General features: G+C 54.1%; 1 protein-coding gene across 1 annotated transcript in view; it reads right to left on the reverse strand.

Annotated features, from left to right (window-relative positions):
• Positions 1-21,686, reverse strand: part of SHANK2 (SH3 and multiple ankyrin repeat domains 2) — a 469,020-nt gene that overhangs the window by 391,031 nt on the left and 56,303 nt on the right. The window contains exons 7-8 of the mRNA XM_067037810.1: positions 19,873-19,989; positions 6,738-6,815 (exon numbers count right to left, since the gene is read on the reverse strand). Of these exons, the coding sequence (XP_066893911.1) occupies positions 6,738-6,815; positions 19,873-19,989 (195 nt within the window). The remainder of the gene's footprint in view (positions 1-6,737; positions 6,816-19,872; positions 19,990-21,686) is intronic.

A 21,686-nucleotide genomic window follows, 5' to 3' on the forward strand; every position in this document is an offset into this window, starting at 1 on the left:
CTCCGTCTTCACGTGGCCTCCTCTGTGCATATGCTGTTAGAATGGCCCTTGCGATGACGCCGAGTCCCCCCGGATAATCCAGGGTAACCTCCCATCTCAAGATGCTTAACCCCTTCTGTTGAGTCCTTGCCGTACAAGGTCACGTTTGCAGGTTCCGGGGATTAGGACCGAAATCTTCTGGGGCCGTTATTCAGCCCAGAACACTGCCCTTCCACGTGGGGGCCCCTGCAGCCCTCGTCCCGTGCCTGCCGCAGGGGTCGCCTCCTTCCCGAACACGCCACGTTCTTCCCAGATCCCTGGCCTTTGCTCGTATGCCCCGTCCCCCTGGAATGCTGTGTCCACTCCCCAGGCAGCAGCCCCTGCCTCCGCTTCACGGATGTGTCACCGCCTCACGCCTGTGTCCTCGGGCCTCTCACTCAGCCCTGCTTTCCCTTCTTGTCACCTGCCACGAGGTGTCCGTTTCACTTGGAGGCGGCTGTGCCCATGCGGGTCTGGTCCTCCCCTCTCAGCACTGTCCCCGCTCCTCCCCGGGCCGGTCCACCCACCCAGACACAGAACATCCACACGGCCCACGTGTGAGGTCAGGTGCACGGGTCCAGGTGAGCTGAAGGTCAAGCTGGGATCTATCTTTGGGTCCATCGTGGATGGCGTGTAGGGGTCACGTGGGTGCTGCTCTCCCTGAGCAGGTGGGGGGAGAAGGGGGCCCTGTGACCGCCTCAGAGGACGAGGGGAGGAGCCATGATGTGCCTGGAGGGGATGAAGTTACAGGCATGGTCACGGCCTCCAAACCCAGAGCTAGACGAGCTCCTCCAGAGGGCCTGTGTGTGTGCACATGTGCATGTCCGTGTGTGTACGCGTGCACGTGCGTGTCTGTGTGTGTGCATGTGTGCACGTGTTGGTGTGTGTGCATGTGTGTCTGTGTGTGCACGTGTCTGTGTGTGCATGTCCATGTGTCTGTGTGTGCGTGTGTGTATCTGTATGTGTGCACGTGTGCATATGTGTTGGTGTGTGTGCATGTGTGTCTGTGTGCATGTGTGCATGTCCATGTGTCTGTGTGTGCGTGTGTGTACCTGTATGTGTGTGGGTCTGTGTGTGTGTGCACGTGTGTGTCTGTGCCTTTAACGCGGTTTTGTGTTAACTCTGCAATTCTGCAATGTCACCTCCTCGCGCCATTTGTGGCGCAGATGGCGGCACAGCAGGAGAGGGCCTGGGACCCTGCCCATGACATGCCACGGGGAAGCACAAGGTCACAGGAGAGAACAGCATCGCCTTGACCTCGCTCTACAATCTGTGTGGATTTCGACAAAATGCTGCTAAAGTCTTACTATCGAGTCACTAACGAAGAAAGAAGTTCAGAAAAGGCAACTGGAGGAAACAGGGCATCGAAGTGCCTGCTGAGCGGATTTCATGGGTTTCTCCCAGAAAAAGTACAACATCTGGAACCCGAACAGCCCCCAAAGCGTCAGGCTGCCTTTGTCTCTGGGCCATCTCCCAGCCCAGCAGCAGCGGCGTGAAGCACACGGAGAAGGACGGGGAGACGTGGTCACTCGCAAGGTGTCACTGCATCACACAGCGTCAAGTGTGACCTGAGAGCATCTCCATCCCTCCCCAGCTGTGCCCTCGATGAGCGAGTGCCATCGGAGCTCCAGGAGACGCTCATAGACCTGAAGGACAAGAGCCCGGATCTGGCACTTCAGGAGAGACCCAAGGTCATTCCCGCGAGTGGAGTGGCCCCCAGAGAACATGTGACGGCACGGCCAGTTCCTGGGCACCGGAACGTCAGTCACAGAGGGAGAGGCTCCAGGAAATGGATTGATGGGTATCTGCCAATGCCCGGCTCGGCCCCGTGATTTACTGCCTAAGACCCGAGGAACTTAAAACCCCTCCTTCCTGGCTCTGGCCTTTCTCCTCCTTTTACATCCAGAGTGACGACGGAGGAAGGACTCAGGGCCCCGGGCCGTGGGCAACCCTCCCCGTCCCCTTCGAGCTGCGGACCCCGGCGTCCACCCACCTCTCCATCCAGTGGGGACGATGGGAACCTGCATCAGGAATGACGCGTGTTAAAGACCGAGTGCCCGGTGGGGCAAAGAGCCCCTGCTCCCTGGGAGGCAGCCAGCGTACCCGGGCACGATGTTCACCAAAAAGACCCCACGGCCAGGACTTCTCTGTGCCCCCGCATCTTGTACCTCACATGCCCCTCCCTGTAGGACAACTGGACGTTAGACCTTCCAGAATGTCTCTCATTGTCCTTCCCTCTCCTCCCTCTCTGCTTCTGGACCTCTGATGAGCAGCTGCAGAGGACACGGCGGTGACACGTGTCAGGGGAGAGCTGCTTCTCCAAACACGCAGGGGCTGGAATCCTTACCTCCAAAACCACGAAGGCCCGTTGGAATGGAGCGGCTGGGGGCAAGAAGGGTTCACATCAATCCTCCCGGGTATCAGCCAGAGCTCTCCAGGGAGACAGACCCATCGGATGTGTACACACACGCACGCACACACACGCACGCACTCACACACGCACGCACACTCAGATTTATTTTAAGGAACTAGCCCACGCGATAGCGGGGCAGGCCGGTGGCGGGAACCCTAGGCGGGGTCTCCGTGTTACAGTGTGGAGGCAGAATCCCTTCCTCTGGGGAACCCCGGATTTTGCTCCCAAGGCCTCCAAATGATGGGATGAGGCCCAGCCCGTCATGGAAGGTTCATCTCCCGGACGGAGTCAACTGCAGATGTGAACCACACCTCCACGGCACCTTCACGCGCCGACGCCTCACCCAGCGGACACCACAGCCGACCCGCAGACGGCCGCTCCTCTGCCCCCCACCCCAGCTGCACTCCCCCTTCACGTAGACCTTCCACCTCCGCAGAATCCTTTCCAGCCCATTTCTCTTTATCTTCAGAACCAGGACATGTTTGCTCCTTTGGACTGAGCGATCCAAAAAGCAAGGAATCCCTGAGGCTGTGTACTCCATCTCAGGATGCAAAAGATGAATCACAGGCCAGAAGGTTGTGCCTGCCTCCCCACAGACCACAGAGCCCCGGACCGGTGGGCGGAAGGCCCGGGGGTCACAGACGCGGCCACTAACCGATTGAGGACTCCTAGGCTTACATCTCTCATTCCATGTGTCCTATAAATTGGGCAAAAAAAAATGCCTACTTTGTTGGGTTGTTGAACGTTAAACGAGAGCATACAGAAGAGCCTTTGTGAGCTTTAAGATTCTGTGCAACTGGGGACCTCCCAGGTGGGCCAGTGGCTAAGACTCCACGATCCCAACGCAGGAGGCCCGGGTTCGATCCCTGGTCAGGGAACTAGATCTCACATGCACGCCGCAACTGAAAGATCCCACGTGCCGCAACTGAGACCCAGTGCAGCCAAAGAAACAAACAGATGAATATTTTTTAGAAAAAGATTCTGTGCAACTGGGAAAATTCAACATCATCGCTATGATCATCACCGCCCTCAGCACCATCAATATCACCACTGTCATCGTCACTGTCATGGACTGAACTGTCTCCCCCAGAATTCCTATGTTGAAGCTCTAACCCCCATTGCGATGATATTTGTAGACAGGGCCTTTAGAAACGTAATTAAGTGTAAATGAAGTCATGAGGGTGGGGCCCTAATCAGATGAGACTGTTGTTCCTACAAGAAGAGGAAGAAACACCAGAAATCTCTCTTTCTCTCTCTCTCTCTCCCTCCCTCCCTCCCTCCCTCCCCCTCCCTCCCTCCCTTTCTCTCTCTCTCTCTCTCTCTCCCCCTCCCTCCCTCCCTCCCTCTCCCTCCCCCTCCCTCCCTCTCTCTCTCTCTCTCTCTCCATGTTGTACAGAAGAAATACCAATGAGTAGGTGCAGGAAGAGAGCCCGCACCAGAAACCAGATCTGCCAGCACGTTGATCTTGGACTTGCAGCCTCCAGCTTGTGAGGAATAAATGTCTGTCGTTTAAGCCCCCGAGCCTGTGGAACTTTATTATGGGGGCCCGGGCTGACGCAGTCCACCACCATCACCACCATTACCAGTAATGCTGTGAGTACATCTCCTCCCCTTCCTTCAGAAATGCACCTCTGTCTCTCTTGATTCTCAAACCTGAGTGGATGTCAGGGTCTCTGGGGGGCTTGTGAGAACACAGGACCCGAAGCCCTGCCCCCAAGCTGCAGATTCCGGGTGCCTGAGAATCTGCATTTCTCTCAAGTCCCTGAGCCCTGCTGCAGCCTGTGGATTAAATCATTAAGCAAAGCTTGGCCAGATGAGGTCTGTCAAATATTCCAAGGTTTCTTAGAAAAGCCCACGCCCACAACAGCAGGTGAATATCATCAAAGCTTCCCAGGGGGACATACTCGATCTCCGTTAAATGATGGGGCAGAGGCCATCATCCCCCCCTGCAATCAATGGTGTTGATTCACCACGGGGAGGGGAAGGACCGTGCATGCCGGGGACATTTTACAGGCGAGGCTCCAAAGACTGAATTAAGTCTCCCTGTGCCGTGAAAACACGAGAAGGTGGGGAGACATGAGGCAGAGACCAGCTCCCGACACACGCAGTCGGAGCCCGTGCCGGGCTTGCTGAGCAAGCAGCCCAGGCTCTGTTTCCGCCCGTGACATGAACAGTGTCTGCAGGGCACAAAGTCCTATTATTCGAGCGTGTCTGCATAACAGTCTTCCTGGATCATCTGGGGCACTCGATCGATTATCCTTAGCAAAATAGAGACAGATGGCCTTGGGTCTGAGCTGGTGCAAACTTGCTGCCAGGAGGCTGCACGAAGCTTCCCGCCAGGCCTCCTGGAAGGAGGGGTGTCCCTGCCCTAGGTGGTCGCTGCCCGTGGCGACGGGACAGGAGAGGGGGCTCCCGGGGAGGTCACTGACGGTGACACTCCGTCCTGCACGCCGTGCACAACTCACTCCCCTGGAGCACCAGGTGGCAGTTACAACCTCTGCCCAGAAGCGGAGAAATGGCCCTGTTCCACCATCACGCGTTTACCATGAATCAAAGGGCAGTAGCCGCTCTTTTCTAAGCAATTTAAGCACCGTTCTGACTTCAGAAAAAAAGAAAGATATGATTTAATGGCAAAATTTTTTTTTTTTTTTTTTTTTTTTTGCGGTACGCGGGCCTCTCACTGCCGTGGCCTCTCCCGTCGTGGAGCACAGGCTCCGGACACACAGGCTCAGTGGCCATGGCTCGCGGGCCCAGTCGCTCCGCGCGGCACGTGGGATCTTCCCAGACGGGGGCACGAACCCGCGTCCCCTGCATCGGCAGGCGGACTCTCAATCACTGCGCCTCCAGGGAAGCCCACAACAAAATATTTAAACCAAGGCCACCAACCCACTGGTGAGCCCAAGAGGGCAGACGTGTCCCAGCACGGAGTGGGGAGAGCCCTCGGCTCCCCCATCGTCACCGCTGGAAAGAGGACACGCTTTGGGGGGCGAAACCGCAGTCCTTACAGACCCATTAGCACAGCAGGAACTCACTTCCATGACCCATTTCCCATGACATATCTTCAAGCCATGGATTCAGAGTAAAAACCAGGCCCGTCAGTTCTCATGAACCGAGCAAAGTGGTTAATGGTGATCGTTAAGACATCCAGCCCAGTCTGGGGATTGAACTGGTTTATTTTCAAGGCATCAAGCCCATCTGTATTAGCAATATCTAAGGAGAGGATTAGTCAAGCCGCCCGTGGCAGCCAGGTCTAGATGAAAGACCCCTCTCAGCTCAGTGAGATGTAAAAATTATTTCCAAATACAAAGAATCGCGGTCACCTCAATGTTCAGTTCGAGTGGAGAGGGCTGTGTTTAGGATGAGAAAGCATTTCTGTAACTTTGCAAAAGTTACGGCCAAAGAACCAAGTTTTTCCACCCTAAACCATCTGGCCAGCTGCCTCAAAGTTCCATGAGCCCCGTGTTTATAAAATGGGATATTAGCCATAAAAAGGGATGAAGTAGCGATACAGGCTACAACACAGATGGACCTTGAAGACACAATGCTGAGTGAAAGAAGCCAGAAGCAAAAGACCACCTATTGCACGATTCCATCCCCATGACATGCGCAGAAGAGGCCCGTCCACAGGGACAGAGAGCGGACGAGTGGTTGCCTAGGGACCATGGGAGGGAGGCATAGGGAGTAACTCTTGGGGGGTACAGTTTTCCTTGGGGTGCTGAAAAAGTTCTTAACGACACAGAAGTGATACGCTACCACATCGTGTGCATGTGCTGAAGCTCACTGAATTGTACACGTCGATATGACGACGACGGTACATTTTGTGCAATATGTATTTTACCACAACTTCAAAAATCAGGACCCTGGCCTTTCACTCCACCACGGAACCCCACGGCCACTCTGGACCGGGTCGTTCACCCTCCACCGAGGATAGCAGGCCGGGTGAGGGCACCGGAGGATGGCAAGCCAGCTCCCTCCCCGTAGAGTCTTACCAAGATCTCCCCACTCCCAGGATCAGCACAAAGCCAGGACGGCCCCACAGCTGCTGCTGTGAACGGCGTCCACGTCTCCGCTGCCTTGTTCCCAAGCTGCCTTCGTGAATCGCCCACCTGGAGGCGTCGCTGCATGAGCGATGCTGTTTGGTCTGACTGGAAGGCAGCCGGCGTGGACCGGCAAACGGAAATGGGGCCGCAGCTCCACACACAGACCCCGTCCCCGACGAAAGGGCTGAGCTCGTGCCAACACACACAGAGGATGCGTGGGAACAGGACAACACGGCGTCTCGGGGGTTTAGCAAGAGTCCGCTTACCTGGAATGGGGTCTGGCTGTTGTAGTTCTTCAATTCCTTATTTCCACCCCGAAACAGCAGCACGCGTGCACAGCTGTCCTGCACGGAAGGAAGAAGAAATCTGTTTGTAAAGCGGTGGCACAGGCGTCCTCTAAAGAAGCCTGTTCACAGGGCGATCTCACAAGAATTCAGAGAAATGGAAACGCGCAAAGTCAACAGGAGGGCACATTTGTTCGTCGGAGGGGCCAGGAGGAGGGTGGACAGGCCCTGGATGCTGTCAGCTGAAGCTTAACTGCTGCAAAGACTTTGGAGAGCAGCTCAGCAGAATCTACGAAAACTTAAAATACATACATCCCACGGCCAGTGATTCCACTTTTTTAAGACCATCTACGGAGAGCTTTGCACGTGTGTATAAAATACATAATGATGGAAAGGCTGCAAGTAAAATACAAAAGGAAAAAAAGGCAGAGAAAACCTGGAGATGGCAAAAATGTTCTAAAATAAAGGAAAGTGGGAATCATTCTGGAACATTCTTTTCTTTTTTTTTTGTCCAAAACAAACAACTTTCTATTGAAGTATAGTTGATTTACAATGTTTCAGAGGAGTACAGCAAAGTGATTCAGTTATACATATATATGTATATTCTTTTTCAGATTCTTTTCCATTATAAGTTGTTACGAGATATTGAATAGAGTTCCCTGTGCTATACAGTAGGTCCTTGCTGTCTATATTTTATACGTAGTCGTCTACATATGTGAATCCCAAACTCCTGATTTGTCCTTCCTCCCCTCCCCCCCTTAACCATAAGTCTGTTCTCTATGTCTGTGTGTCTCTTCCTGTTTTGTAACTAAGTTCGTTTGTGTCATATTTTAGATTCCACATATTAGCGATATGATATTTGTCTTTCTCTGTCTGACTTACTTCACTTAGTATAATAATCTCTAGGTCCATGCATGTTGCTGCAAATGCCATTATTTCATTCTTTTATGGCTGAGTAAGAGTCCATTGTCTATATGTACCACATCTTCTTTATCCATTCCACTGTCAGTGGACACTTAGGTTGCTTCCGTGTCTTGGCTATGGTCAATAGTGCTGCTATGAACATTGGGGTGCATGCATCTTTCTGAATAAAATGCAGTTTTGTCTGGATATATGCCCAGGAGTGGGATTGCTGGATCATATGGTAGTTCTATTTTTAGATTTTTAAGGAACCTCCATACTGTCCTCCATAGAACATTCATTGCTGAGGCAGTGGTAGCAAAAACAAGAAGACAGACCGATATAAACTGACAAGAAAAATATCCAAGAACGTCTAAGTAGAAAACGTGAGTCTTAGAACAATGATATAGCTTAATTTCACTTACATTTTAAAGCCAGTATTATAGAAAGCAAGGAATATGCCTGGAAAGATGTTACTAGTGAAGGGGTTTTACTTTCTCAGGAAGGAGAAGGGATGACGGAGTACATCTTTTGTTATTATTATTTTCTGTACTTACATTTTCTAACGTTTTTAAAAGGCAGCCAACAGTCATTTCTTGTGGATTTGTACAATGAAAATCAATCTATTCCTGCCCACTTATTGAGCATCTACTATCCGCCCGGAGAGGCCAACCCTTTTGAAACTCCTGATGGGGAGGGTGGGGACAAATACCCCCAGATCAAAAGACACGAGGAAGGGAGTTCCCTGGTGGCCTAGTGGTTAGGATTCCGGGCTTTCACTGCCGTGGCCTGGGTTCAATCCCTGGTCGGGGAACTGAGATCCTGTAAGCTTCGTGGTGCAGCCAAAAAAAAAGACAAGTGGAGGCACATGGCTATAGAAGCAGTGACGATGTGAACACTTGGCCTAACAGAGGCAGCTGGGCTGTTAGGATGGGCAAATTACATTTTGGGGAGAGCGTCTGGATGATCAAGTGCCCGCAGGTGCCGGTGACTCACGCAGCTGGGCCGCACCGACTTCTACAGGTCTCTGCACAGGGGCTCCGGTGCAAGCCGTGGTCAAACCCCAGCCCTGGGCCCATCTCCCTGGTCCACCTCCACCTACAGAGTCCAGAGGCAAAGGGTGTGGTCACCCAGGGCGGACACGCGGCAACTGCTGAGTGATGAGTAAATGAAGCCACTGACCAGGGTTCCCCCAGGGGCCTGCTTACGGGGCCAGGCCAACAGCCCCACCCCAGCCCAAGGGGACCCGCTGTCCCGGGAAGAGTAGGGCCGAGGCCAGGGCACACGGCACGTGCAGGAGGACCTGGAGAAAGAGCAGGCCTGAGACGAAAGCTGAAAATCCAGAGACAGAAGGCGGGTGAGCGGTGCCCAGGGGGGGAGGTGGGGAGTGGTTTGCGGTGATGAAAATGTTCTATTAGCAACCGTGGGGAATGGTTACCCAACCGTGTACACAGACTGAAAAACACTCAATGGTATATTTTCGATGGGCCAACTGTACGGTGTGTGAGTTATATCTCGATAAAGGTGTCATGTATTAGAAAGGTAAGAAAGATAGAGACAGAGTCAGAGACCAAGAGACCACAGAGACTGAGGGAGACACAGAGATAGACAGAGACAGAGAGACCAAGAGAGACACAGAGACCCAGGGAGATGCAGAGATAGAGACAGAGAGACCAAGAGAGACACAGACACCAAGAGAGACACAGAGATAGACAGAGACAGGGGAGCACGCCTGCTGAGAATGCTGGCAGGGAGATAGCCCTCTGACCGCGAGGTCCAGCCAAGAGCACATCTGGGTCAGGCAAAGCACAGCTGGGGCGGCCCTGGGCCTGTGACCTGGGCGGCGGCCCTCCTGGGGCCTCCACTGCACGATGACGACTTTAAGGAGGAAACCACTTGTGCACGGAGCAAACAGGGGCCGAGGTAGAGGGACTCTTGTCCTCTGAGCCGCGGTCAGGGAGGCCTCGGACAGGGCGGGAGCTGCTCGCACACCCCGCGGCCAGGGCTGGGGCGGATCTGAGCTCTGCAGGCAAAGACTGTCGTCGGGCTGTGGGGGTCCCGGGGCCTCAGCTGTACCCTTGGGTGGCTGTGAGGGTCACTGCAGACTTAGGGGCGCTTGCTGCACGGACCTGGAGGAGGCTGCCTTCGTGGACCGCTGTGGGCAAAGGGAGGGCCCGGGGACCACGTCGGGGTGGGTCCCAGGAGAGGCAGAGGGGCACGGGGCTGTCAGCAGTGAGCACAGCCCCCGTGGGGTGGTGTGAAGGACACTTGAAGACAGAGGTTAGGAGAGAAAAAGACAGTGGAAGGAAGCGCTCGCCAGGAGCCCCACTGTGTCCTGAAACAGCCATGAGTGTGTGAGCTCGTGCCCAGGCTCAGATGGCGGGCAGGACCCACACCACGATATAGGGGTGGAAACTGCAGGGAAACCTGACACTCTGTCTACACTGTTTGCACCTTTTCCATGAGCGTGTGTTCGTGCAGTGCTTTGAGTAAGTAAAAGTATCTAAGAAAATTTAAAAAGATGTACTATGCTTGGCAAACACACCTTTCATATCTAGGGTACAGTGAAACCCAGGGTTTAAAAGAAGAGTCCCAGGTGTTACTTCAAGTGGACCGAAGGCCGGTGAAGACCGCGCCCGGGTCTTGTTATTTTATTCCAGTCTCAACTCCCGCTCGGCTGGTTCTGTAAATCAAGTTCTAATCAAACACAGACCCCTGAGCTTTCCAGCCCTGCCCCAGCCTCCCTACTCCTGGCTGGGTTTCCAGAACCCGCTCCAGCAGCCCTTTCTCCCCTTGAATTACACCTAGCTGGATCTTGTTAATTACAACCCGAAGTAAATTAATTTAATTAATTAAAATAACCCGTGTTATCATGCCTCAGCAAGAAACGTTTGAAATGAGAGAAAAAAAGCCAAGGATGGGGCTTCCCTGGTGGCGCAGCGGTTGAGAGTCCGCCTGCCGATGAGGGGGATACGGGTTCGTGCCCCGGTCCGGGAAGATCTCACATGCCACGGAGCGGCTGGGCCCGTGAGCCATGGCCGCTGAGCCTGCGCGTCCGGAGCCTGTGCTCTGCAACGGGAGAGGCCACAGCAGTGAGAGGCCCGCGTACCGCCAAAAAAAAAAAAAAAAAAAGCCGAGGATGTTTGAGAGAGTCCTGGCACGGAGGGAACACAGAGCCAGGAGATGGCGGAACTTTGGCAGGTTACATTTGGGGTGTGGGCGTGCAGGCGAGAGAGAAGAAAGAGTCAATTCCTGAGGCAGCAAGCAGGGGAGACCCCACCAGGGGCTCAGGGGACCTGAAGGCTGCCTGGGGGTCTCACCCTGAAACGAATTCACACTGGGCCTAAGTGTGCCCTGGCCCAACTCAAGGGCAGCCTGGGAGGACCAGCCAGCTAAGCACCCTCAGATGCCCAGAGCTCCCTGGCCTATCAGGACCCCGAACAAGAGCCCGACTCGGCAACTCCTTGTAGACGCCCCCCAGCTCAGCAAGGGCTTCCACTGAAAATTCCCATCAGAAAGGAGGTTGGTTTCCTATGAAGCTAAGAATAAACCCTTGCGAGGCAATGCCAGGCACACTCTCCCGGGAGGAATCCAGCCAGGATCCCAGAAGACGCCTCTGCTCACCCACGGACGGACAACTCTGAGTCAATATTAACCAACCTGAAGGCACACAGCCCCTCACTCTAATATTCACCAGACTTCAAAGGGAGAGCACGTCCCGGAGAGCGATTTCAGAACTGAAGGGCAAGTGGTTCACGGGGCTTGACACTGTGTGTGTCTGTGTGTGTGTCTGTGAGTGTGTGTGCACAGGCACGTGTGTCTGTGTGTGCATGTGAGCAAGGTGTGTGTGCGCACATGTCTGTGCACGTGTGTGCACACATGTGTGCACGTAAGTACAGCTGTGTGGGTCCATGCACGGATGCTTTGCAGTTCAGAAAACACATCTAGGGCTTCCCTGGTGGCGCAGTGGTTGAGAATCCGCCTGCCGATGCAGGAGACACGGGTTCGTGCCCTGGTCCGGGAAGATCCCACATGCCGCGGAGCAACTGGGCCCGTGAGCCATGGCCGCTGGGCCTGCGCGTCCGGAGCCTGTGCTCCACAACGGGAGAGGCCACGACAGTGAGAGGCCCGCATACCGCAAAAAAAAAAAAAAAAAAAAAAAAAAAAAAAAAAAAAAAAAAAAAAAAAGAAAACACATCTACCTGCTGTTTGATTCCAGCCTCAAAGCATCCTTGCAAGTGGCTAGTAGGAGGCCCATTTCACAGGTAAGGCAGCAGAGGCCAGAAAGGGTTAAGTGAAAAACTGCGGCTTCAGAAAGGGAGGAAAAGGAGGAGTTGTGACCCAGAGGCGTTGCTAATGGAAGCCTAGCTCTTCCCTGGCACAGCCGCTAGCTGCCCGAGTTCCCTTGTGAGGGAGGTGTGTCTTTGTCCTTTTAAACAAGTCCATCAAGTACAGATACAATCTGTGTGATCTGAGGGCCAAGGCATCAGGAAGAATATCCAATTATCTTCTGGGCACGACTTGCGGAGAAATGACCCTTAACAAACGCACCCTCCTCTCCTCCCCAAGCATCTTGAGGGTCGCCCTGTCCTGGTCAAGGCAGGCAGCCCCTGGGGTCACCACCCGCTGCAGGAGCCAAGGTGCCATCGCTCTCATCTCATACATGAAGACGCAGGCCCCAAAAATGTATTCATGCATGCAAGCAACAGTCGGTACTGAGTGTTGGCCACGCCATGTACCATCCCAGCCCCTGGGGACACAGAGCACCACGCAAACCATAAAAGACGGTCATGTGATGGAGAAAGTGAGGGCGGGTGGTCAGGGAAGGCCTCCCTGAGGCGGTGGCCTCCAAGCTGAGCCTCAGCCTCGAGGAAAGAGCCATGTGGCAAAGGGGGGAAGCGTTCCTGGCAGAGGAAGCAGCAAGTGCAAAGGTCCTGGGGCTGCAGGAAGCCGGGGGCAGGGGACAGGAGAGGAGCTGGGGGCAGAGCAACAAGGGCCTTCTGGGTCACGGGGAACACAGACTGATCCACGAGGCACAAAGCCACTCCAGTGTCCTGCAGAAAGTGAGGGGATAAAGACTGGGAGGCAGGACATGGGTGGGGGAGGGGGGGTGAATGCAGCGGTCCAGGGCAAGGATGCCAGTGGCCTGGGCCAGGCTGGGAGGGGACAGAAGGGAACTGACCGGACCTGGGAGATGGGTCGTGAGGACCAGGAAGGCCACCCAGACTTCAGGCTGGAGCCACGGAGAGTCGGGCGCTATGTACACAGGGGGAGGAGCCGTTATCGGAGCCATCCAGGCTGTCTCCGCGGGGATGTCGCCAGAGGGGGGGGGGTGGACATCACTGCCAGAGCCCAGGGGAGAGATGAGTCGGCACGCTGGGACCCAGCTGGCGGTGTTTTCTGGAAGGTACCTAAGGACACAGACAGGCCTGCCTGAGGTCACTGTGGGGAGAACTGGGGCAGTGGAGTGGGTGGCACAGACGCCAAGAGAAGATGCCCCGGAGCGGCTGAGCTGTGTGAGGACAAGACGTGACCACGGCGATGCCACCCGCTGCCCCGAGCGAGAAGGGGTGGAGTCTGGCCTGTAAGAGAACAGGGGCAAGAAGTGGAGTCTGCGAGTCCAGCAAGGTCTGGAGGAGACCTGCGGTGCAGACGTGCTGAGAAGTGAAGGCGGACGCGCTCATGCAGCCGAGGCAACTGCGTGGAGGAGACGGCGGCCGCCTGCACACGCGGCCCAAAGATGGAGGAGGAAGGGCCAAGACAGGCCCTCTGAGCGTTTTGCCTCAAATTACCCAGGATGGGCCGGCTTCAACTCCGGATTTCCAAGTCCCCCCGCCCCCTGAGCTCTTATTTCGACAGCACAGAGGGCGTCTTCGCATAAGTGTCACAGACGTGAACTACTCCATACTCCAAATTATAAGTCAGGAACTCATTTTCTGTTTAAATGATCCCTTGAAAGAAGCCTGTCCAAGTAGGCATAAGCCCAAGAAGAGCCTAGATGAGTGCGATCAGTAAAATTTTAAAGTGTAAAGAGCTGGGAAGTTGATGTCACCAGCGCGAGGTTGGAACCTGGCTCCACAGACCAACCCTCCTTTGAAGTGTGGTGCCCCAAAGGCCATGCTGCTCGCACGCCGTGGCACACACCTTCACCTGACTTGTGGCCAGCGGAGCCCCATCCTCCCTGCCCCGTCGAGGCGTTACAGGAACGTGTCCCCAAAGCCTGGGGGAGGAGAAATGCGGGGTGGGTTTCGAAGCCCGGCTTTGGCATTTACCAGCTGAGCTGCTTTGGACCAAACCTGCATCTCTTGGCCTGTACAAGGGAATGTCAAGCAACAGTAGCCTCCAAAGGTTCGTTGGGGGGATCTAAGGTCAAGGACCGTGGGGACGCCTTTCTACACGCCCTCAACGCCCAGGGGATGATTACCCTGTGATTGCCCCCACGGAGGCCCCCATCAGCTACTATGGTGACTGCTCTATGGGATTCGGACAGGGCACAGAGGCACAAACGGAACACAGCCTGTCTCTTTACTTTGGCTCTCACTAGAATCAAGAGGCCTGCTCCAGAGAGGCAGGGTTTACTTTTCTATCTTCCAGACAAATTGGCCCGGCCTAGTTACCTTTGATATTTAATACTCCTTCCCTTCCTTCCTTATCCAAGGTGGAAAAACAAACACCAGGCTGCGTCCCTCCCTCTGGTGCTCCCGGAAAGCCAGCAACAGATCGAGGGAGTTGGTAGATTAGATGCAATTTGCTGCTTACAATCAAAGCCCTAATTAGTTGATTTCATAAGAGAAGAAGAGAGAATATTCCGATCACCGTGTGTTTCACTGGAAGTGTACAGATGAGGTCTGCCTAAAATTGATAAAACACACAATCAATCCATAAACTTGATGCTTTCATATTTAATGAGAAGCTTTGTAAGTCAAATTAACAGCAGTATGGGCAATATCGCCATCACCATCCTAATCACCACCTTCACTGTCAACATCACCATCACCACCATCATCACAACCACCATCATCATCGCCACCATCATCATCATCACCATAGTCACCATCATCATCACCATCACCACCATCATCATCATCACCATCATCATCATCACCATCATCATCACCACCATCACCATTATCACCATAGTCACCATCCATCACCATCACCACCATCATCATCACCATCACCACCATCATCATCATCACCATCATCATCACCACCATCATCACCATCACCATAGTCACCATCCATCATCATCACCATCATCATCATCACAACCACCATCATCATCACCACCATCACCATCATCACCATAGTCACCATCCATCATCATCACCATCATCATCACCATCATCATCATCACCATCACCATCATCATCATCACCATAGTCACCATCCATCATCATCACCATCACCATCATCATCACCACCATAGTCACCATCCATCATCACCATCACCACCATCATCATCACCATAGTCACCATCATCATCATCACCAGTCACCATCCATCATCATCACCACCACCATCACCATCATCATCACCATAGTCACCATCCATCATCATCACCATAGTCACCATCCATCATCATCACCACCACCATCACCATCATCATCACCATAGTCACCATCATCATCATCATCACCATAGTCACCATCCATCATCATCACCACCACCATCACCATCATCATCACCATAGTCACCATCCATCATCATCACCATAGTCACCATCCATCATCATCACCACCACCATCACCATCATCATCACCATAGTCACCATCCATCATCACACCATATCACCATTACAACCACTCTTACTGAAAATCTGCCGTGTGCCAGGCATGCCATATGTTTGCTTTCTATTTTAAGCCTCTTAGCAACCATGCAAGTTGGGTATAATTATCTCCATATTACAGAGGAGGGATTTTATGAAACCCAGACTGCCATGTCTCCCTGCATTGCAACTCTACCTGAGGCTGCTTCTTAGTGCCTCTCCCTGACTCCCATCTTGACCCAAAGGCACTGTGTCCCCACACCTGGGACAGCCTATTTCTCAACGTTACCCCCCAGAGTGCCCCGTACGGCACCCCTTTCTGCCTGAAGTTGCAGAGCGGTTTCTCTTGTTGGCCCTGAGCCTGGCCTCAGACAGCCATACATATCCCATGTATGTAGAAATTGGAAGTGGACACAGCGAGGCGGCCAGCACGCCGGTGACGTGGGGAGGACAGGGCTTCGGGTTAGGTACCATTGCCGGGTGTGCCAGACAAAGGCTCAGGGCACTCCACCCCTCCCTCCATTCCTCTCGGACAGGTCATCACAAGGACGGAGCTATGCATCTCTGAATTGCACTGAGAGGCCGAATAGACCAGCTTCTCTTAGTACATCAGTGAGATGCCTCAATGGCTGGGGCGGGGCTGAAGGAAAAGATTAAAGGTCACACTAGCATCCCAGGGAGGGGTACGAGGGATTAATGAAGCTGGATCCCAGAAGCTGACTCCCAACTGGACATGCTGTCCAGGGGCTATGGGGCCACCAAGCACCAGTCTGTGACCCTCTGTGATGGCCCCTGGGACATAATGCAAGGCAGGGTGTCCAAAACAGGAGATGCCACCAAAGGCAGTTCTACCCACGCTGCCACAGAGGGACAGATGGGTGGAGCTGGACAGCAGTAGGCTGGCCCCGAAGGTCCCAGGACCCTGGAGAGGGGACAGCTCTCACTCCCTGACGGGGCCTCCCTGGCATGCTAGGAGGAAGGCACTCAGCCCTGGAGTGGGGAGTCTGTCCTTACCTTACGTCTGGTGAGAGGACAGATGCAGCCTTCTATGCCCGGAGGGGCCTGGCAAACTGGGGCCCACAGGCTAACCTGGACCGCTGCCTGTTTTATAAATAAAGTTTTATTGGCACACAGCCACACATTAATCTGCATATCATCTGTGGTTAAGTTCACACTGCAGCGGCAGAGTTGAGTAGCTGTGAAGAAGTCCATGTGGTCTGAAAAGCCAGAATACTTACTAACTGACTCTTTACAGAAAATGTCTACTGGACCCTCTAACCTAAGACAGGGGTGGAGGGGTTTTCCTGAGAGCCCTGGGCATCTCTGGGCCCTCCTGCAGTCATCAGCCGAGGGTGGGGACGAATCTGGAGGATACAGAGTGACACCAGTCAAACCCAGCACCATGAATAACTCAGAATTCAGATTCCCAACACGTCTTGACATTTTCTAACAGAAAGGTTACATGTTCAAAGACCATCTTGTCCACCATTATTTCAAGAGACAGAAAACATGGTTTTCTGGTTGGTTTGTTTTTTTCATGATAACATATGCTTAAAATCTACTGGGGACAATTAAGGAATGTTTTTCCCCTCTAAGGCAATAATTAAGAAGCACACGTTGGCACAGATGTTTTACCAGCCAAAGCCAAGGCTCACGATATGTGTTTTTCTAGTGCAGCTGAGCAAGATCTCTCCATGCTCATAAAGCCATTCCAACATCCAAATGCCTTGGAACACCTAGGGCCCCAGCTGCGTGCAAATCCCATCAGTATGCTTTCATTGAGGAGCTGGCCAGCAGCTCTCAGAATACTCCTTGGAGTCAAACTGAAATTCTTCCCCAACCGCATCTGGCTGAGCTGCTCTCCTGTGCCAGGAGCAGGGGAGACCCTGAAAGATGGTGGTTTACCCCCCTGAGAAGGTGGGCCCAAGCGGGGAGGGGATGCCCCTAGGGAAGACAGGTAAGGCCTAATAACGACCTGATCCTGGGCAGTTCACCCTGGCTGTACTGCAAAGAGCTACAGAGTAAAAAGTACAACTAACTCTATCAGGGGCTCATCAAGGAAAGGTTTGACTGAGGGCAGGATATCTCAGTTGGGTTTTGAAGGATGCATAGGAGTTTTCTAGGGCAAAGAATCTAGGAGGTTTCAATAGCTAGAAGCAAAGTGGGATTACAGAGAGGCTGGAGGGGCCTGGGATGGAGTAGCCATGGAGTGAGCAGGGAAAGAACTTGGGTGTAGGCAAAGGCTGGAGATTTCACTCAAAAAGATGGAATCATTGCTTTGGATTGGATGGCAGAGAGATGATAAGCAGAGTGCACACAGCTTAGGGGCCCCCGGCAGTCACCCTAATCCATGATTTCCCCTCTGTTCCTCTAGGTGGTGGACCCCCCCCACTCCTATTTTGCTCAGCTGCTCTGTGGAGTGTCCACACCTCCCCCCTCCAGACCTTAAGTTCCTTGAAATCAGAGAAAGAGAAGAATAAAAGAAGAAAGGACAGAGGAGCCCTTACTAGTGATGTCCAGGAACTATCTTGACTTCAGGCACCAATGAAACTGACACCACCCTCTGAAGCAGTGCCCCAACCCATCTCCGCGGAGCCAGCCCCTTCCCACACCCCTCCACGTGCCCCCCTGCCGACTTCTGGCCTCCCCCTGCCTCTCGGCAGGACCAGAGGCTCTCAGCTTCACTCCCTGTGCAGTAGCCCAGTGGTCACACTGCCCTGTCATTTAGGAGGCATGCCCGGGGGCAGGGGTCACAATCTCCCCTGCTGCTTCCCTAGCACACTCACTCCCAGCTCGCCTTGGTTTTCAGTCCATCTCACACAGAAGACTGTGGGTTTTGTACAAACTGTTCTCATCGAGGCTTCACTTGTGGGTGTGTCCCCACCCAAAAGTAGTGAGAGCGGGGTCCTGAAGAGAGATTTGCACGTTCACAGCATCACTATTCACAACAGCCAAGGGGTGGAGGCGACCCATGTCCCCTGACAGATGAATGGACGAAATGTGGTCCATTCACACAATGGAAGATTACTCAGCCTTAAAAAGGAAGGAAATTCTGTCACAGGCTACAATGTGGATAAACCTTGAGGACATTATGCTCAGTGAAATAAGCCAGACACAAAAGGGCAAACACTGTGTGATTCTACTCCCATGAGGTCCCTAGAGGAGTCAAATCCACAGAGACAGAAAGTAGCTGGTAGGGGCCAGGGGCCGGGGGAGGGCATGGGGAGTGAACGTTTAATGGGGACAGAGTGTCAGTTTGGGAGGATGGAAAGTTCTGGAGAGGGATGGAGAGGATGGTCATACGATAATGTGAGTGCAGTCAATGCACTGAACTGCATCCTTAAAACTAGTTAAGACAGTCAAATGTTTGTTATGCTTTACATATTTAGCCACAATTAAAAAGGAATTAGGGCTTTCCTGGTGGCGCAGTGGTTGCGAGTCCGCCTGCCGATGCAGGGGACACAGGTTCATGCCCCAGTCCGGGAAGATCCCACATGCCGCGGAGCGGCTGGGCCCGTGAGTCATGGCCACTGAGCCTGCGCGTCTGGAGCCCGTGCTCCTCAACGGGAGAGCCCACAGCAGTGAGAGGCCCGTGTACCACAAGAAAAAAAAAAAAAAAAAAAAAACGATATAAAAAGGAATTAAAAAGAAAAAGCCCACTGGGGACATGTTTGTACATGTGTGATGTAAGGCTTGCCTCTGTTTCATGGTGGTCCTGTTGGGGTCTGGTGGGGCACCATAACTGTCTTGGGGGCTCTATCAGCCACACCCTTCCCCATTTCATGGCTTCACCCTGCCCCCCCAACACCAGGCCCCAGCAGAGACCCCCTGTGGGATACGTGTGACACCATAACCGCAGAGTCTGCACCCTCAGCCGTGGGGGTTTCGATGCCCACCTCTGACTGTACCAGCTGTGCCCCAGGACCCTCCTCTCACTTCCTGTGACTCAGTTTTCTTCTCTACAACAGGGATAACCACTCTCAAAGAAGCAGGTGAGGACCACTCCCCGCTCTGCACTGAGAGCGTCTCCCCAGATCCCTATGTTGAAGCCCTAACCTCCCAATGTAACTGTATCTGGAGATGGGTCTTCAGGAGGCGATTAGGTTAAATGAGGTCATGAGGGTGGGGCCCCGATCTGATAGGATTAGTGTCCTTAGAGGAAGAGACACCAGGGCTCGCTCTCTCTCTCCACAGGTAAGGACACAGTGAGAGAGGTTGTGCAAATCCAAACCAGGAAGACACCTGGAACCAAGCAGGCTGGCACCTTGATCTGTGGGACGTCCAGCCAGGACTGTGGGAAATAAACATCTGCTGTTTAAGCCGCCCCATCTGTGGGACTCTGTGCCGGCAGCTGGAGCTGGACATCCACCTGCAAAGCACTCGGCACAGCCCTGGCCCCGGCGCCCACGTGATTATGGAGGGGGTGGGGCAGCTTCCCTGCTCACTGACCTGGTTGTAGAGGGCGCAGATGTGCAGGGCAGTGTTCCCCGAGGCGTTCTGGGCCCCCATGTCAGCCCCGTAGAAGAGCAGGTGCTCCAGGTGCTGCACGTGTCCATACCTGCAGGCCTGAAACGAGAGTCCACGCTGTGAACCGGGAGCTGCCCGGGATGCACCGAGTGCCCCCAGAACCAACGGTGTGGCCAACACAGCCCAGCCCCCATTCTGGACCAGGTCCCACACCTCAGACCCCTGGGGAATCAGGAGAAGGAGCTCGTATTGGGTTTGAGGACTGTGCTCAGCTGTTTGACGTGGGGGTGGGGGGAGTCTGCAAAGGGGCCCCCGTTCCTTCCATTCAGCCCCGAGGCCCGGGAAGCCCAGAGAGACCAGGGCATGTCTTTGCCCCTGGCCTCAGCGACCTGCCCCAGGAAATGCAGACCAGGATGCTCTGTCCCAGGTCTTGTTTATCCAAGCTCCCCACCCGGGAGGAGGCGTGAAAACAGCCGAGAGCAGTGCATGGACCTGGCTGTGTCCCGGGAAGAGATACCGCCTGTCCTCTTCAAGGCAAGGGGCAGCCCCACCCTTTTCTGAGACCTTCTAGGAGGTGATGTGCGATTTATGAGCCAACAGGGCTCGGGGGTCAACCAGATCTGGCCTCGTTTTCCAGAACTTTCACTGAGCCTCTGTTCTCATGTGTAAATGGAAACCCTACTCTTCCCAGGTTTCTCATGAGAGTCACATGAATAAGGGGCCTGAAAGGACCCCCAGTGATGCTCGGGGGCAGGCCAGCTGCCCCCCACCCCTTGCAGTTCACAGGGAGCAGGGAGGGCCCCGTACTGTAACCAAGGGGGCTGCCGTCCAGGTCCAGCAGAGGGTCCAGCGCATGCCGCTCGATGCTGGAGCAACCCTTGACCTTGGGAAGCAAGTCATATCCGACTAACCCCACCCCATCCACCGGCACTTCCTGGGCACCCAGCGATGGCCAGTGCCAAGGGTGTAAGACCCACTGTCCCTCTGGTGGGGTGACAACCGGACAGGGGGACATGAAAGGCAGGAAGCGGGGATTCTGACCCAGAACTGCTCACACCGAGGGTGGGGAAGCGCCCGGCGGGGAGACGGCTGGCCAGGCCATGCCAGGCCTGGCAGCTGTGGGTGGTTCGGGTTGGGCTGCACGGTAGCCACAGAGGAAGAAGCGCTCAGTAATCCTGCCTTTGCAATAAGTGACTGAGGGGCGTTTCACCTCTGCACAGTCCACGACAAAGAGCTACACCTCGCCAATTAATAGAGAGGAGAGATGACAGGAAAGACACGGGGACTAGTAATTGGATGAGCTTTAATAAAAACCCCTGAGAAACACCCACTTACAACCCCTGTGCTGCCCGTACAATCATCTCATCTGTTTACAGAGCAGATCGTTACCGAAGATACGGTTGCTTTTCCCTGCCCACCCGCGCCTTCCCTTCTTGTGGCAACAGCGCCTGCCTCTTCCTCTGGGGGCCACCCGACCCCACTCCCAGAGGTCTGGGGGCCTTCCCCACCCCCCATGCCTGCAGTGGACACAGAACATTCTATCTTCTGGCCACAGGCGTGGGCTGGGGATTCCCAAGTGACTCCTGGGGGCCTGTGAAGACAAGACTGGAACATTTGTCAGAACCCCTGAGAAAATGACGTTCTCTCTTTCCTTCAAGGTGGCCAGCAAAAAAGCCACAGAAGCCCGGAGCTGCTGGGGCCACCAACGCAGAGAAAGGGAGAAGTGGGAGCTAAAGGAAGGAGAGAGAAAAAAAGACACACACACACACACACACACACACACACACACACACGGC

This window comes from Kogia breviceps, chromosome 7, assembly GCF_026419965.1.
Source record: "Kogia breviceps isolate mKogBre1 chromosome 7, mKogBre1 haplotype 1, whole genome shotgun sequence".
Classification (NCBI taxonomy): domain Eukaryota; kingdom Metazoa; phylum Chordata; class Mammalia; order Artiodactyla; family Physeteridae; genus Kogia; species Kogia breviceps.